Source organism: Colias eurytheme, chromosome 3 (assembly GCF_061535395.1).
Source record: "Colias eurytheme isolate Ceu_HAF_F1 chromosome 3, ilColEury1 Martin Lab GWU primary, whole genome shotgun sequence".
In the NCBI taxonomy this organism is placed as follows: Eukaryota; Metazoa; Arthropoda; class Insecta; order Lepidoptera; family Pieridae; genus Colias; species Colias eurytheme.
In genome coordinates, this window is record NC_142982.1 from 7,414,954 (window position 1) to 7,432,658 (window position 17,705).

Below are 17,705 nucleotides of genomic sequence, written 5' to 3' on the forward strand. Positions count from 1 at the left end.
TTAAAATCGGTCCAGTAGTTTATGAGCCTATTCATTACAATCAAACAAACAAACAAAGTTTTTCTCTTTATAATATTCTCTCTCTCTCTCTCTTCAGCCTTTTTCCGTCCACTGCTGGACATAGGCCTCTCCTAAGGCACGCCATAGAGCTCGGTCTTCAGCTTTTCGCCGCCATTGAGAACCAGCAACCCTGCGTATATCGTCGCTCCACCTTGCTACAGGGCGCCACTACGTTTGCCGAGTCGCGGTCTCCACTCTACAACGCGTTTGCCCCAACGGTTATCCGTTCGGCGACAAATGTGGCCAGCCCACTGCCACTTCAGCGTACTAATTCTCTGAGCTATGTCGGTAACCTTCGTTCTCTGGCGAATGACTTCGTTTCGGATTTGATCCCGCAGAGAAATACCGAGCATAGCTCTCTCCATAGCACGCTGAGCGACTTTAAGTTGGTGGACTAGCCGCACTGTGAGTGTCCACGTCTCGGCTCCGTAGGTCATGACAGGTAGGACGCACTGATTGAAGACTTTTGTCTTTAAGCATTGCGGAATTGACGATAGTAAGACTTCACGTAGTTTGCCAAACGCTGCCCACCCTAATTGTATTCTCTTGCTGATTTCTTTCTCAAAGTTGTTCCTACCTAGTTGCAGCGTTTGCCCTAGGTATACGTATTCTGGAACAACTTCAAGAGTGACACCCTGAGTAGTGATCGGTTCCGGTATAATGTGATCGTTGATCATAATCTTCGTCTTATCGGTGTTCATGCGGAGACCGATTCGTTGGGAGGATTCAGCAAGGTCATTCAGCATAAGTTGTAATTCTTGCAGCGACTCAGCCATGATGACGATATCATCAGCAAATCGCAAGTGTGAGATTTTATTGCCATTGATGTTTATGCCCCGTTCTGTCCAGTTTAGCGTCTTAAACATATCCTCTAACGCGGTAGTGAACAGTTTCGGTGAGATAACATCACCCTGCCTCACTCCTCGCCGTAGAGGGATATGGTTAGTTTGCTGATTTTGGATTTGGACAGTTAGCGTAGCGGCATCATAGAGGGATCTCAACACTTGGATATATCGCCAGTCGACTTGACATCGCTGCAAGGATTCCAAAACAGACCAGGTCTCGATGCAGTCAAAAGCCTTCTCATAGTCCACAAAAGCAATGCACAGGGGCTGATTGTACTCCTCTGTCTTCTGCACAATCTGCCGCACTGTGTGGATGTGGTCTATGGTGCTATAACCGCTTCGGAACCCGGCCTGTTCTGGGGGCTGAAATTCATCGAGGCGGCGTGCAAGGCGGTTGGTGATTACCCTAGAGAACAACTTATAGACGTGGCTCAAAAGCGATATGGGTCTATAGTTTTTCAAAAGCGTTTTATTGCCCTTCTTGAAAAACAGTATGACAACACTTTTGCTCCACGCCTGCGGAGTTCTCCCAGTGAAGAGAACGGAATTGAAAAGATCCATTAGCTCTTTAAGGATCGGAGCTCCACCTGCTTTAAGAAGCTCTGTTGTTATCCCATCCTCTCCTGAGGCCTTTCCGTTTTTTAGTTGTTTGAGGGCCAACTCGATCTCGTGAAGACTTATATCAGGCAGCTCTTCCGTGTAGTGCCGTATCAAGGTGGCTCTTGGATCTCGGCTGGTGGACCTAGGCTTAGGTGCATGCGACGCGTATAATCGGCTATAGAAATTTTCAACTTCAGAGAGAATCTCTGGCTTCGATGTTACGACGCTCCCCATGGTTGTAGTTAACTTTGTCAAGTGGCTTCTATTTAGTTTTCGAGCGAATACTTTGGAACCTCGATTTTCCTCGATTGCTTTTTTAATAGCAATGGTATTGGAGCATCTGAGGTCGTATCGTACCATTTTGCTAACTTTCTTATTAAGGGCCCGTTGTTCTGACAAAGTTAACTCTGGGTTTTCGCGTCGTTGTTTCATCAACTCCAAAGTCCCCTCCGAGAGCTTTGATTTCCTGCCAGTGCGTTTTCTTTTGTAGAAGGATGCTCCTTCACGCCTAAGAACATCAAGAATTTGTTCAAGTTTTTTGTCAATGTCGTCTGTGGTTTCCAGTGCTGCAAAGCGATTTTCCAATGTTAACTGGAACTCGGGCTCCGCGTCAGTTTGAATTTTGTTTGGTCGTAGTGTCGACTTCATCAAACGAGAGCGTTCAAGGTTGCAATTTATATTTAGAGAGCCTCTTAGATACCTATGATCACTACCGGTTTTAATCCTTGTGATCACGGAGACATCCCTAAATATCCGCTTTTTGTCTGTTATGATGAAGTCGATTTCATTTTTTGTCTGACCATCAGGGCTCCGCCATGTCCACTTCCTATGAGTCTTTTTCTTGAAGAAAGAATTCATCAAGAATAGGCCCTCCTTTTCGAGAAAGTTGACCAGCATATGACCCCTTTGGTTCCTAGATCCAAAACCATGCGGCCCAATCGCAGATTCGTTGCAATTCTGTACTCCTACTTTCGCGTTAAAGTCCCCCATCACAACATTAAAATGGGCCTTCTTGGTGTTATGTAAGGCCTTTGCGATGTCTTCGTAGAAAATTTCAACATCTTCGTCCAGGTATGTCGATGTCGGTGCGTAAACCTGTATAACTTTAAGGCTATATCGCTTAGTGAGTCGAAGTATCAGGTACGCCACCCTAGGTGACACACTGGATATTTCTATAATATTGTCAAGCAGTACTTTATTAACCAAAAACCCAACTCCACCCTCGGAACGACGTTCTCCTTCCCTGTAGTACATCATGTGGCCCGATTCAAGAGTTATGGTATCCTCTCCCTCTCTTCGGACTTCACATAACCCTAGAATATGCCACTTAATGTGTCTTAACTCTTCCTCAAGCTGAACCAGATGTTCGTCAAGCCGTAGCGTGCGTCCGTTGTACGTTGCAATGGTCATTTGGGTTTGGCGGCCTACCGTAGCCCGGGGATTCTTCGCACCCCCTGTTCTACCGTTACCACGACCGCCGCCGTAGCCGGGAATAGTAGAACTACCGGGAACTGGGGGCCGTGGTTGAATGTGACTTGCCATTAGAGGTGAATGCCCATAGTCGCCACGCTGGGCATGCGGGTTGGCGACCGCAGAGCATAGTTTTTTCCAACCGGTGATGCTGCTGCCCATTACCGGCTTATTGTATTTAGCTATGCCGTTTTTTGGATGGTTATACCGCCATCATCCGGTCGTCAGAGCCTCGTCCGTTGTTCAACAGGATATACCACGTGAAGGTGAGGTTGACATTTGGAGCACAAAGATGTTATTTTGCTCCCTTACATCCCATATTATAATATTAGTGTAGAAGAAATCATCGGTTCACCCAGTTAAAAGTGCGGAGGTAACGGAACCAACAAAAAATTCAGTTGAATTGAGAATTTCGTCCTATAATGGCGTCGGCTAAAAATGTTGCTATACGTTTATGTCAGTTTTGACTTTCCTACGATTTTATACAATAATATAAAATTAAATGATTTTATACAATATTAAAAAAAATTGCTGATTTTCGGCGGTATGGCGACCATTTGGAACTGTCTGAAAAGTATGGCATGGCGATTTTCGTACATGGCTACTGGACTATGATTACCTGTGCAAAAATTAGCCTGGTACAAATGGTTGAATTTTTTTTTAAATCAACGCATTCACGTCGGTATTGTGGGCTGTAAATTACACCGGAAAAGTATGGCATGACACTACCGCCTACTTCTTTTTTATGGGCTATCGGTAAATCCTAAAATTTTTGTGTTACAAATCGTTTGCCTTCCGTTATTTATCCGACGAGTTCGACTAACGCCCACGCGACTAGTCTGCCGGTACCACTGTTCTGACCATGATTTTTCTTTTTGTCATTGCGTACTAAGACCACTGTAGAACCGCCATCCGGTCACAAATGACCCAAAATTTTGTGTCAGTATCTCCCGGCTTTGGATTGTTTTGGACCCTTAAAATATACGATAGAACAGCAATTAATCTTTTTTAAAAAATATTCAAGGCACAGGGAAAATCTGGTTACTGTTTTATAGGTATGTGTTTTCTGATAATATTTTACTGTCAAAAATTATCAACACTGGATATTATTCAATGACGCCTTTCAAAAACAAAACTAATTTACAAACAGATTTTTATATCTTTACATACCTATTTTTAACTTTCATTTCATGAACTGCTCATGTAAATACCTATTACAATCTGGTTTAATTTAACAAAACATTCAATTTGGTAAATTTTAGCGTTATTTTGCAAAAAAAACCGCACGTACAGTCCCCCGTCCGAGTCGAACTGACACCGTCAAATTTCGTCGAAAATATGCAATAGAGGTGAGGTTTTATGTGGGTTTTATTATAAATTCGAGTTTTTTCTTGATAATTTAACGATAATAATGAAAATTGAAAAAACAATCAATACAAATTGTTACAAATATCATAACATATTTTTTGGTATAAATTTCATGTATAAATATGTAGCCGTTTTCCTAACAAAATGCGTTTTATGTTCAAAAAGGGGTTGATTTGTATGTATTTTTTTTATGTTTAGGCCGTTCTAAACTGAAAAGTAAACAATACACTTTGTTAATTATATCCTTGAGTATCACATATATTTTTTTTAAGACAATCGTACCAACAGTTTCCTCAACAAAATTCAATATGTATAAGGTGTTTTTCGGTTTTGACCATAGTAATCCCCTTAAATCAGATACTTTTCATATCTGTTCCATTGCATAAATGTAGTTAGTTATAAGAAAATATAGTAAATTTTTAAATACCTACCTATGTATGGGTTCTGAGCTGTACATCTAGTTTAGGACCTCGTAGAAAAAACATGTAAAGTTTTTTAATAAAAACGATATTTTTCTAGTTTCATACAGATAATAAAAAACCTAAGCCAAATATATTTTTATCGTGTTTACTGTAAGCTTATACATATACATCTTTTATATTTCACAGTGGACACAAAAGACGCCGGTGTGGGTGAATTGGACGTACTCTGTGAAGCGATGGGCGAACGGCGTGTGCGCTTACCCGTTGATATTCGAGAAGACGGACACTTGTACAAAGTGCGCTTGCGACCCACCATGCCCGCACATTACCGGATATACGTTACTTATGGAGGTAATACTATAATATATTAATAACATCGATTGATGATATAATTTACATTTTCAACTTATTAATATTAGATTAATATTAATAACATAAGAAGTACTTTTTCTTTGGTCTTTATAATAGTTTCACACCAACATCACATTTTCTGAGTTGCTTGTATTAACTTTTACCCGTCAAACATTATTACCAAAAAACACAACATGTGTCTTATATCTAATTTTTTCGATATATTTACCAGGAGCCAGCATTCCCGGTAGTCCTATTTCTCTGGGTGTACTAAGCGCACGGGCTAGTATAGCAGCGCGTTGTGCGGGTACAGGACTTGCGCATGCGCACGTCGGCAAAGAGGCCGCTTTCACTATACACTGTGTGGATAACACGCCGCCCACAGTGCAGGTAAGATATTCTAATCGTTAGAGAGACGCCGTTGAAAAATAAATTACTTTCCTTTTTAGGAAAAATGTATTACGAGAAGTAACTCGGCCATTACGTTTGGTATATTTTTGAGAGAGAAAATAAATCTACCATCTATCTGTTTAATATTTTTAAATTATTTTTTATTTTTATTTTTTGTTTAAAAACATATAAGAAAGAACAAACATAATATATCAACTGAATATGTTTCCTTTTGGTTATGGTCTGAATATTCAATGTTTCGTTTATAAAAAGCATAGTCATATTTAATAGTGATTTGCACCATACATATAAAATAACTTTTTTTAGGTGGAAAGATTGAACGATGGTAAAGAAGAGGATTCTGATAACGGTCTACTCGAATGTCGCGTGGTAGCGGGCGCGCCAAAGGAATGGTTGTGTGCCTACATACCGCTAGTAGTGGGACAATATGAAGTGAGGATATTTGTGCCGTCTGGACCTCTGCCTGGAAGCCCGTTTTCGGTTAAAGTAAGTTATAAATATAACACAGCGCTGATAAACGAATGCGTAATAGAACTTCTAGTAATGATACCTTCTGTACAATCGGTGTTTTAGATGCTATTTTAAAATAGCTTCTAAAACTTGTCAAGAACAGTAACCGAGCGTGAATACTGAGATGTGATAGTAAACTTTCTTTTATATTATTTTTAATTAATCGTTCGGATTAATTTGGTAAAATTTTTACCTTCCGTCAAAAAATGTGTTTATTAAAACCTTTAATTTTTTAGGTAATAGACACATCAGCCATAGTAGCAGTAGGTGGATGGGGTACGGACAATTCGGGGCGAGTTCGAGCGCCTTCAAAACTCGTGTTGGACACCAGTAATGCAGGACCCGGGACATTGGAGTGTTTACTCGCTGGAAGGCATCAACGTTAGTTTTAAATTATTCTATTGTAGTAATAGCAATATTATAAAACATCTCCCTTAAAATCTAGTTAAATAGTTCAGTAAAGATCATTTATATCTTAAATCATAATTGGAAAATATACTAATTTCATATTCGTTCTATTTTTTTCACAGTCAAGTTTGTATTTTGACCATTTGAACAGAAATTTTGCCCCGTCCCACAATAAAATGCATCCAGAAACAATAGTGTTATCGTGTAGAATATTTTTGCATTCAAAAGTTAAAGTTCACGCTACATTGGAGAGTGTCAACTTAATAGGTATCATTTCCACAGGTGTAGAAACAGTATCAGGTCGAGCGGTAGTAACGCTAGCGGCGCCAGAGGGCGTGAGCGGCGAACAGGAACTAGAGCTGACTTACAACGGGGCCCTCGTCGCCGGGGCCCCGCGGAGGGCCCTCGTGGCCTCTGGTAACACTGCTGATCGAGTGACGTTAGCTGGCAGGGGCCTGGCGCATGCCGCACCGCACACACCGGCTGTTTTTACTGTTGGTGAGTGATAAATAGAATTATTGGATTAAAATTGTTTACTTTTTTTTGTTAAATAAATAGATGTAGTTGTGTTGAGTATATATATATTACTCGAAATAATGATAGAAAAAAAACATTTATTAATCTCTCACACAGAGGTTAAAAAATTTACTTAAAATGTTTACAAACATAATAAGTTTCGCATGTTCATGGATTTTTATTTTATGCTATAAAATAAACTAATGTGGTTTCAAATAATAAATTGATTTACAAACATATGCTGCTAAATCCACTCAATTTGTATTGCATTATTCGTGCTCCGTTTTTTAAATATTGTGCATTTTTTCATCAGATGGTAGCGCAGCAGGACCAGGTGCTCCAGAAGCATCGCTATCGTCGCCAGACGGTGAAACAATACCCGTAGCGCTTACAGCTGCTGGACCTGGACTATGGCGGGCTACTTATACACCTCGACGGGCGGGAGACCATCATCTAAGGGTGCTGTGGGCTGGACGACTTGTTAAAGGTGAGTCGTTGTTTACAGTAATATCATCTTCATCATCATCTCATACGTTCATAAGTTTTTGGGATTGTTGCCTCTACGATATCTATACTTATAATAAATCTGTAGAGAGGCCAATTCTGTACATGAAATATATTTAAAAAAAACTATGAAGGGGTGATAAGGGATCGCTACTGATGCCAAAAATGCAATCAGTAAAATTTTTGTCTGTCTGTCTGTCTGTCTGTCTGTCTGTCTGTATATTCGTTATAGAAACAAAAACTACACGACGGATTTTAACGAAATTTGGCACAATTATCCTTCATACTCCTGGGCAGGTTATAGTAAAAGAATCATGTAAATCGGTGTAGAAACACCAAAGTTATACATGAAATACGCTATAAGTCATCGCGCGTGAAATACATGCCATAAGGATTATTTTTGTGTATCAGTTGCCGCGTTCGACGCGCTTCGCGGCGGGAGCTATAAAAAGGCGGCGGGTCCGCACCCGTTTCGCGTTGTCACGGCATCACGTGTGAACGGCTGAACCGATTTCGATAATTCTTTTCTATTATATTCCTTGAAGTACGAGGATGGTTCTTATGTAGAGAAAACGTAAATATGTACCACGGGCGAAGCCGGGGCGGACCGCTAGTTGATAATAATTTAAATGTTATGTTATTAGTAAAATACATACAATAAAACCTTATCAATTTTATAAAAATCACATTTTATATGCCTGTTATAATTTGTCGTAAATTGCGCGTTTCATTGCAATGACATGTGGATGCATAGATTTAGGTGTGTTTGTTCACAGCGCTTGAAGGTCCATTAAACTTTATAATACCAGTAAGATTCAAATTTTTAAAAACGATTTTGAGCTCCTACATCGCCTGGCTTTGTTCTCTTATAAAACTCAATAACCTATACAAATGTATGGGCAATACGCCATTTGCCCTTGCCAAATGCAATTTTTATTCCCCATTTATAATAGTGTATAATAAATCGATTTATTCATAATCCTCGTTCCACAGGTTGCCCGCTCACAGTGAAAGTGAGTGCAGGCTCAGAAAGCGGTGACGCATCCAAAGTAGTGTGCTCCGGGGCGGGGCTCGCGGGCGGTGTGGTGGGGAGGGATATACGCTCCTGGATAGACACGCGCAGAGCTGGCCCTGGGGAACTCACTGCGCATTGTACTGGACCTAATAAGGTCTGGAGATGTGGATGTGTATTTTATAATGTTATTAAGTATGTTAATAAGTTGTATGTGTGAAGCAATGTGTTGCATGTGTGTGGAAGTGTAGTTATGCTGAAATGGATTGCTTGTTGGATGATATTGACGAATATAATTATGTTTCTTTAGGTTTCAAGTCATCTTCCATGAGTATTTGAGTAAAATAAGACCATCACATAAGTGAATAATTCTTAATTTACTTCTGTATACAATGAAGAATAAATAAATAAATCAACGTAAGGTTGTAGTTCATACATAGTTTTAATCTCATATCAATTTAATGAATCAACTTTATTGAGTGTTTTGATGTATTCGTTTCATTAATTAATTTTCCAATAGTTTATTAATAAGGAACATCCATAAACGACATTAAATAAAATATTCTCCCACTAGGTCGCATACTGCGAACTATACGAGCACGGTGACGGCACGTTCACACTGAACGTGAAACCTGCTGAAGCGGGTCGGCACGTGCTCAGCGTGCAGTTTGCGGGCGAACACGTGCCTGGATCGCCGTTCATACTCAAAGTAGCTGGTGCTCCAGATCCTTCTAAGGTATCTCATTTTTAGTTAATTTATTCATGTCTCATGTAATAACTTATCGGATGAAATATATAAATGACTAGCAAACCGGGGGAACTCCGTTTCGCCACCAGAGACACCTTTTCTTTTCTATAAACCTCACGGAGCCCGAGACCTTTCCAACGAATGCAAAACCGTGGAAATCGGTTCGTGCGTTCTGGAGTTATAGCGTCAGGAAGGAAAACCCGACTTATTTTTATATAGTAGATGTAAATATATATATTGTTCGGTATAGTACAAAAGTAAACGTAGTCTTTCGTTATTTTAAATATTTATGAATCACTTTGTTATTTACCATGTAAATTAAATCTTCTATTCGACGAACCTAATTTAAAGGCTGCATATTGCATGTGACTATTATACATAAATATAAAGATAATTCCAATACTAGTAAAATATTCCTGGAGGATCATCGTTTTTCCAATGTTTTCGTAAAATAATGTGTTCAAATGCCAAAGAAATATATTTAAGATTTAATATTGATAAATAAATTTGTTCACAGGTCCGAGTATACGGGCCGGGTATAGAAGCGGGTGTACTAGCGACATTCCAATCTCGATTCGTGTGTGACACACGAGGAGCTGGCGCGGGTCAACTAACTGTAAGAGTTAGAGGACCAAAAGGCGCATTCCGAGTGGAAATGCAGAGGGAAAGCCAGAAGGATAGGACTATATTGTGCAAGGTGAGTGGCGAACACGTACACGGACTGGGAAATAAAAAAGATACGTTGAGAGAAAAAAAATTGGTTGTTTGTAAAGTAGGTTTACGATCGAGATGTTTACGTCATAACGTCTTATTGGTGGCAGCGCTCGAGATGAGACGGGAGATCGGTCCGTCTCTCTCTCGTTATACCTGCGATCGCGCTCGTGAGGTTTTGGTGTGACACAAGTTTCTGATCATGTCACCCGACTAAAACGATTTTAAAAACGTTATCACGTCAAAAAAATCAAGATCAAATCATGGATTTTATCATACACTTCTGATACGTATGCTCGGCACATACGCTCTTTTTTATTTATACCAATCATATTACTTGAACTATTATTATTGATGGAAAAATTAAAGATAAATAAATGTATTTGTTTGTAGCGATATAGATAGGCTACGTAATAACTAATAACATATCAAGACGATTAACATCTTTCAGATCCTTGAAATTGATAAATTACAAACAAAATAGTATCGAGCAACAGCAATTACGTTCACAAATTGTATAAATTAAAACCTTGATTTCAGTTTGGTGGTACAACATCGTTTTTAATGGCGCATGACATTAAAAACGATGTTGTTACTTGTTGAAAATGTAGCTTTCTATCGAAGTTTTTAAAATCGACCGACCAGATTTGGTTTTAAATCGTATATAACAACATTTTTTGCTTTATATTGTATTAAACAACATTTTTGCTTTAAATTTTTAGTATTTAACATTATTTTTGGAACAAAGTTCCTTATCGCGCGTTGCGTAAGGGGGCTAGACGGAAAAAATTAAGACGAAAAGTTGTAATGACAACTTTTGCTATAGTTGTGCGGCGTGCGCGTGTTTCTATGTCTGTCTCTGTCTCTCTCTCCTAATAGAACTAGTCTCTTGACACCTCTTAAATTAGATTTTGTTATTGAAGTGAAACTTCTTTATCGGGGTTGGAAAAAAATATAGTGTAACATTTTTTCGTTACGAGTGACATTTTTCCGTTACGCGCCATCTTGTTCTTATCCCTACCACGCGTGATTCGACCTATTTCTGTCAAGTTGCATATAGTAAATTATTTTTTGAAAAATAAGGTTATAAAGAAGTTTCACTTCTTACGTGTGTATACTAGTACACGCACACTTTTTTTTATTTAAAAAACTGAATTAATTGTTTTTGTCCCCAGTTCTCGCCCACCGAGCCAGGCGATTACCGCGTGGAGGTGCGATGGGCCGGGCGCCATGTTCCCGGCTCGCCGTTCCCGGTCATGATATTCGATACGCAGGAAGAATTACGCCGTTATTTACAAGCCACTGCTGCTTGATACTTTTATCACTTAATTTAATCCATGCTTTGTATTAAAATGCCTAATTTCGTTGTTATAAAGTGACCTTGTTTAATAGTTCATTGATCAAGTTTGGAAATTGTTTTATGAAGATACTCTACTTTGTTTTTATCTAATGATTTATAAAGGTTTTATGATGATTATTAAAGAAAGTTGAATTTTTTAGCATGATTGTAATTTTGAAGATAGAATAATAAATTGAATGCAATTATAAAAATGTAATAAATTTTACTAGAGAATTAGGTTTGTGTTGAATCGAAAATATTGAGTACCTACAAGTCATTACATGAAACAGCCAATATGCCATATTTTTATGTTATTATAAAATAAAGCACTGAATGGATAAATCTTATTCGAATCGCCATTACATTCCAAGTAATATTTAGTATTATATAATAATATATTATATAGCTTATGATAATCTGATTGTATCCGTCCATCGTAACATAGGTGATGTTTTTAGGATAAATATAAAATGAGCTTACTTCTAAAAGTACATTAAAGTAGAAGGCATAATAAAATTCTTTATTTGTTAATATTTATTAATACAGAATATAGGTTTAACTTCATAACTAACTTCTGTAATTGTTTTTTGTTATTGTTACCTGCTTGTTGAGTTATAAGGAATGGACTGCACTATCAATTGATTTAAATTATCGAATCTCATGTATGTCCGAGCTTTATATCTTTGTAAGTATGTAATTTTTCCGCGGTTACTAATTGTTAATAAATTGAAAATTTATTATTTATCTGGTTTTATTTATTATTTTATCCCGCTAAGTAGTCCGCTACCAATTAAACTACATTAAAAATCTACTTTAAAAATCCATTTACTGAAATGAATGTTCATTCATTCCCTATTTCACAAAGGGAATAATATTTTTAATGTTACAATTTCACAGAAACATATAGGTACCTAACATATTTCTTCTTACAGCAAACATAGTAATTAGTATGAAATATGAACGTGATACACTGTTCGTAAAAAAGACATCTTAATTGCATTGACCACTCATTTACACATAAAAATCACGTCTCGCTAATTAATTACATCGCATTTGTCCATCAATAACTAGGTCACTGACGCCAGACTTGCGTCACATACACAATGGCTTCCCTATACATTTACGAATTGATAAACAGTGGTCGCAGATTTTCGAAAATAGTTCAAGCCATCACACGTATGATAGTCATATTTCCGTAATAATTGCATATTCAAAGAGAATATCGTTAATGTACCTAATAATAATTATTCCTATCAGAAATATTCATATAAGCTAACTCAAAAAGATCTTAAAATAAACAATGTTTTAAAAATATTTTAATTTAATGAATAAAAAAAAGGTAACTAGTTAACTACAAATTTAATTTATAACACGAACATACAATGAAATTTCCTGAACTCTATTCATTATTACGTTAACTTCCATCAGAAAAAAATGTCTTTGGTTATGGACTAAGAACTATGGTTTATATCTAAATGCGATGCTTCGACGGTCAGGATATGAAACTCGAGATTCGCCAGCGACCTGCGCACGCAGCGCGTCCAAACTTTGCCACAGCTGTTGCATTTGACCGAAAATAATTACTTCTAGCCGCTGCACTGCGTTGTGTAGCTCTCCTGGAAATTAAGATTACGTTTTACAAGTGTTCTATAATAATACTTTCTGTATATAATCATCTCGCTAACAGCAATAGGAGCAGAGTAGGTAAGGCGGGTAAAACCGCGCGGTATAGTTAGTTCGCATATTAAGTACTAGCAATGCCCTGCGGTTTCATCCGCATAGATAGCGATAACGTTACAGTGAAAAGTCTACTATAGGTCGGACTATAGGTTTAATTTTTAATCACATGATAATCACCTTTACCCCGTCCCGCACTACGGCCTTTTTTTTTTGTTTTAGTGGGGAAATCTTTCATAGATACCCACGGCCTCCGGGGGAGGGGCCGTGGGTTATGTCGGATTCCTACCGACCAAAACCCCACTGTGTTCCGTCAAGACGCATATTGGTAGAATTCCTCCATGACCCCCGCACTACGGCTTGCTCGAACAGTATACCTACTATTTTCTGTAGATTGACACTTTTAAAAATTCGTTATATCTTTTGAATGGAATATCCAATTCTTTTCATTTAAAAAGTATTTTGCTGGTATTGAAACAGTCTATAATAAAACATCATTTAATGGGATAAGGATTAATATATGTGTATCGATAACATGGTTTGATTACTGTCGGCACTTCTATCTACTTTGAAAACGTAAAAAAGTTGTTGTAGTAACATAACTACTGAAGATGGACATATGGTATCGCGGACTTTCTTGTAGATATTGATCCATTCTATAATACCGTAGAACATTTTTTTGTTCTATCTTCAATAGATTCCGCAGCGCACGCGATGACAGATTTTTTATTGAGGATTTTTTTACACCTTGGGTTACATTATTGCATTTTTGGTAAGGATCTCTAATTTTTTTGAAAATGCAATATAGCCTATGTTGCTCAGTAAAGATGCAGCTTTCTAATGGTGAAAGAATTTTTGAAATCGGTCCAGTAGTTTTTGCGTGAAAACCATACATACATACATACATACATACTTACAAACTTTTCCTCTTTATAATATTAGTATAGATATGTCGCCTGGTGAACACTATGGTTCACATACCTTTCACATGAACCGTTAAATCAAAAATAAATTATTATTACTGAAAAGCTTAATTTAAGACTAGAAAGCTATCTAGCAGGAAACGGATAAAGCAATAGATCACGAGAAAGATGCATAACGCGTTAGTTTATCTAATTATATTTTTAACTGCATATGCATTTGCAAATTTATATGTGTAGAAGTTATATCCTGTACAACGAAAGCATTTAAATTTACGATAGGTCACAGATTAGGTACTAAATAGTTGCTACAGCTTACTATGCTTATTTAAAACTAGCTTCCGCCCGCGACTCCGTCCGCGCGGATGTCGGTCTTCGCGTGGATGGTTTATTTCTCCATTTTGAGTAACTCTGACAGTAACATCTTATAAATATCAACAACGTCTATAAAACTGAAAAATTAAGATTATTTTTTTTCTTCGTATTTTTTCAGGATAAAAAGTATCCTATTTTACGCCCAGGATAATAAGGTATAATTATACCAAGTTTCATCGAAATCGAACCGTTAGTTTTCACGTGATGTCTTCACATACAGACAGACAGACAGACAGACAAAAATTTTTTAAATCACATATTTGGGTTTGGTATCAATCCAGTAACACCCCCTGCTATTTATTTTTTCAATATTTTCAATGTACAGAATTGACCCTTCTACAGATTTATTATATGTATAGATTATTGATATTCTGTAGGTATAAACGTACCTACAATTTCAAATCTTCAAAACCATGACTTTCGGACCGTACTGTAAGATCCTATGCGATTCTTCGATTTGCCCTAGGTACTATTTATACTTACTTATTAGATAGTAGATACCTCATGTTTATGTGGGAACAACTCACTTGATGTAACAACGCCATGTAGCCTTCTCGTTATCGTGGCATTTGCAGTGGCGTTAACTTCTTGTGTTTTGACAGAACACATGGCTCGCGCCTCTTCCCGAGGTCCACTACCATGATATGTAGCGTTCCGCACCTCTATGTAGGGCTGTTTATTGTCGTTACTTATAGTGTAATGAGGGCCGTGCTCTGAAATAAAATAATAACCTTAAGTCTGGCGTTAGCAATACTAGGTACCAAAAATGTGCTGCATACTCGAATAATGATAAAAGAAAAATCTTTAGGTAGGTAGGTACCTCGTGAGTTCGGATGCATCATGCAGACTGCAGTAGAAGCTTAGGTATTAAATAATAATACGAATAAAGGATAGTTAACTCAAAAACTACTCGTTTGAATTGGACCAAAATTTAATTTCTTGAAATATATTACAGGTAACTAACTAGCTATTATTATGAATCTTTCAAATAAAAAAGAAATATGTATCATCATTAGCCCGGTTTACACGCACACTCTTTACCGCGTGATTGAGTGCGCGGGATTGAACGCGGGAAAGCACGCGCGCGCAATCGCGAGGGATTGTTTTGTCACGTTTTTTTATGCACTTATTCTTTCGCGCGCGATTATTCGTGCGTCTTTGAGAAAAGAGGAAAGATTGTGCGTGTAAACGATAATCGCGCGCGATTGAACGAACGAAAGCGTGGCGCGTTGGAGTGTGTGCGGAGTGGACGCGCAATCTCGTTCTCTCTGTCATCGTTTAAATGCTCGCTCTTTCCCGCGTGAAAGCCGAATCGCGCGCGATAGAGCGTGCGTGTAAACCGGGCTATTGATTTATCAAAGATAGGTATAACAAACATAAACATAAAGTTGAAAATATGTAGGTATCAGAATGCCCTCTTTGAAGTATAGGTGACAACTTATTTTTACGAAAATTCGATTTTTCATCGGAAAAACTCGATAATAGGCTATCAGGCAGTTACAAGCCTGGGGGTCTATTGAAATCCAGACGGCAGACGCAAGTGTAGATAACCTCGAGTTCTATTTCGTTATTGTTTCCCAATTGAACATATCTCATTTCCCCATTTAAAATTTGGCAGACCCACACCACTTGGATCAATCAATATTAATTTTTGCAAGACTTGGTCTTATTTTAAAACACTCAAATAATTGAGGATTTTTTATTCGTATCTAACTAATGTCCATTATATATGAATAAACCATGAAAAACTTTAATATTATGTACTTCACGCAAGTACACAAAACATACCTATCAGTGAAATCACTACCGGAAGAAATGTCATACGGACTACCAAATATTTATTTATGATTAGGAATAACAAAAAAATAATTTATAATGTACATGTTCAAAACTACGTGTGCTTTGTATTAATGAAAAAATAATCTGAACCACAGGTTGACACTGAGGTATCATATTCTGTACCTACTAGCAGCCCGTCCCGGCTTCGCCCGTGGTACATGTTTACGTTTTCTGTCCATAAGAACCATCCTTGTACTTCAAGGAATATTATAAAAAAAGAATTATCAAAATCGGTCCACCCGTTCACGCGTGATGCCGTGACCAAGGGAAATAGTTATATATTCATTTTTATATTTAGAGATACAGATCTACTTATTTATAGTTTTACCTACAAAACTAGATGGGATTAAATAATTTAGAAAAAAAGAACAAAAACAAATACTAACTTAACCTGAATTACCTACTACATCATATTTAATGTAAACCCATAAATAAAAACCTTTGAATGAAATACCTATACAAAGAAATATCATGACTATGGCCATCTAGTGAAAATATTTTAGAAAATGGAAAAATTCAACGTTTGAAAATAATTTTCATTTAATTTGTTTTTAATAAGAGGAATTCACATATCTTAAATCTAAGCCTCAGTGGGTACTTACGATAAGGATTTGCAGGCCCGGGAAGCACGTGAGTCAATACAGTGAAAGTGAAAAACACCAAAAACATAACAAAATGCCACATCTCCAAAATCTAAGAAAACTCTTTATTATATTTAGTTATTTAATCAAAACCATTGTAAATATTATATTTTCGTAATTTTAGAATTATATTTGAATGTACAAGTGCCTGCCGCTAAAGACGCGTCGAAGTGATCACTGAACTAGATGAAATCTGGGGGAATAAATAGCAACGGCTGGATGAACTACGGAAATCGTGTATAGTATAGCTAAGTATAGTAGGTAATATTATGTTATATGCGCTACCTGTGCTTCAATGATGAAGTCATATTTGACATCAAATTTAAAGCTACTTTACATCTCATCTTTGAACTATGTTAGATAAGTACCTATGTACTTATAATATTATAAGGTATAGTCGCTTTAATTTCTATCAATACTTAATTCTATGTATAGAGTTTTTCGTCAAGTATTTTAGAATACAAGGTATATGACTTAAGTGTTGACTTAAGTTGTTTCTTGACCCCATATACCTAAACATAAAAAGATTTCTTATGTGTGTGCAATTAAATGCGAAATAAAGAGCAAGAGCCAGTCAAGGAAAAAACTATCGTCGTCTTAATCAGGGCAATAACCCGCTGAAGAATTTTGCAGGGCGGGTCGAAAGCAGATGTAGCGCGAGGATAAATTTATGAACCTTTCATGTCAATTGCTAACTAGAACTTCGATTACTAAATAAACATTGAAAACATTTACAAATAAATACCTGTGAATTTATTTTGCTCTTCTTTGAATATTACACAGGTTATATTTTATGTAGCATTAATAACTATGTAAATCTTTTATCGCTTTGTGTGATATACCTTTTTCTTTATCTTTAAATAGCAGAGTGGCAAAAAGCAAATTTAAAAACTATTTAGCGGTTTAAACTATTCAAGTGAATATAAGAATCCGCTACAAATATCTACTAATATCTTGTTATAGGCTCTAACTTCTACT

At 37.2% G+C, this 17,705-nt stretch overlaps 2 protein-coding genes across 2 annotated transcripts in view; one reads left to right on the plus strand and one right to left on the minus strand.

Moving 5' to 3' along the window:
• The window catches only part of jbug (filamin-type immunoglobulin domains fbug), a 64,789-nt gene extending 52,770 nt beyond the window's left edge, over positions 1-12,019 (plus strand). Inside the window, exons 45-54 of the mRNA XM_090119822.1 lie at positions 4,952-5,116; positions 5,349-5,506; positions 5,834-6,013; positions 6,274-6,418; positions 6,728-6,943; positions 7,275-7,448; positions 8,459-8,634; positions 9,052-9,213; positions 9,743-9,922; positions 11,112-12,019. Of these exons, the coding sequence (XP_089975948.1) occupies positions 4,952-5,116; positions 5,349-5,506; positions 5,834-6,013; positions 6,274-6,418; positions 6,728-6,943; positions 7,275-7,448; positions 8,459-8,634; positions 9,052-9,213; positions 9,743-9,922; positions 11,112-11,249 (1,694 nt within the window). The 3' untranslated portion in view covers positions 11,250-12,019. The remainder of the gene's footprint in view (positions 1-4,951; positions 5,117-5,348; positions 5,507-5,833; positions 6,014-6,273; positions 6,419-6,727; positions 6,944-7,274; positions 7,449-8,458; positions 8,635-9,051; positions 9,214-9,742; positions 9,923-11,111) is intronic.
• Positions 12,020-12,707: 688 nt separating this feature from the next.
• On the minus strand, positions 12,708-16,901 carry LOC149909722 (uncharacterized). The gene is made up of 3 exons (XM_090119821.1): positions 16,689-16,901; positions 14,775-14,960; positions 12,708-12,891 (listed from the first exon to the last, which is right to left on the minus strand). The coding sequence occupies exons 1-3, from the start codon at positions 16,768-16,770 to the stop codon at positions 12,734-12,736; spliced, it is 426 nt and encodes a 141-aa protein (XP_089975947.1). The 5' UTR covers positions 16,771-16,901; the 3' UTR covers positions 12,708-12,733.
• Positions 16,902-17,705: the final 804 nt, after the last annotated feature.

Excerpts from the sequence above, each read along its gene's own strand:
- LOC149909722 (XM_090119821.1), bottom strand. The coding sequence starts at position 16,770 with ATGTGGCATTTTGTTATGTTTTTGGTGTTTTTCACTTTCACTGTATTG. Across the intron at positions 14,961-16,688 it reads CGGGCCTGCAAATCCTTATC|AGCACGGCCCTCATTACACT; the intron begins GTAAGTACCCAC and ends ATTTTATTTCAG. Across the intron at positions 12,892-14,774 it reads ACATGGCGTTGTTACATCAA|GAGAGCTACACAACGCAGTG; the intron begins GTGAGTTGTTCC and ends CTTAATTTCCAG.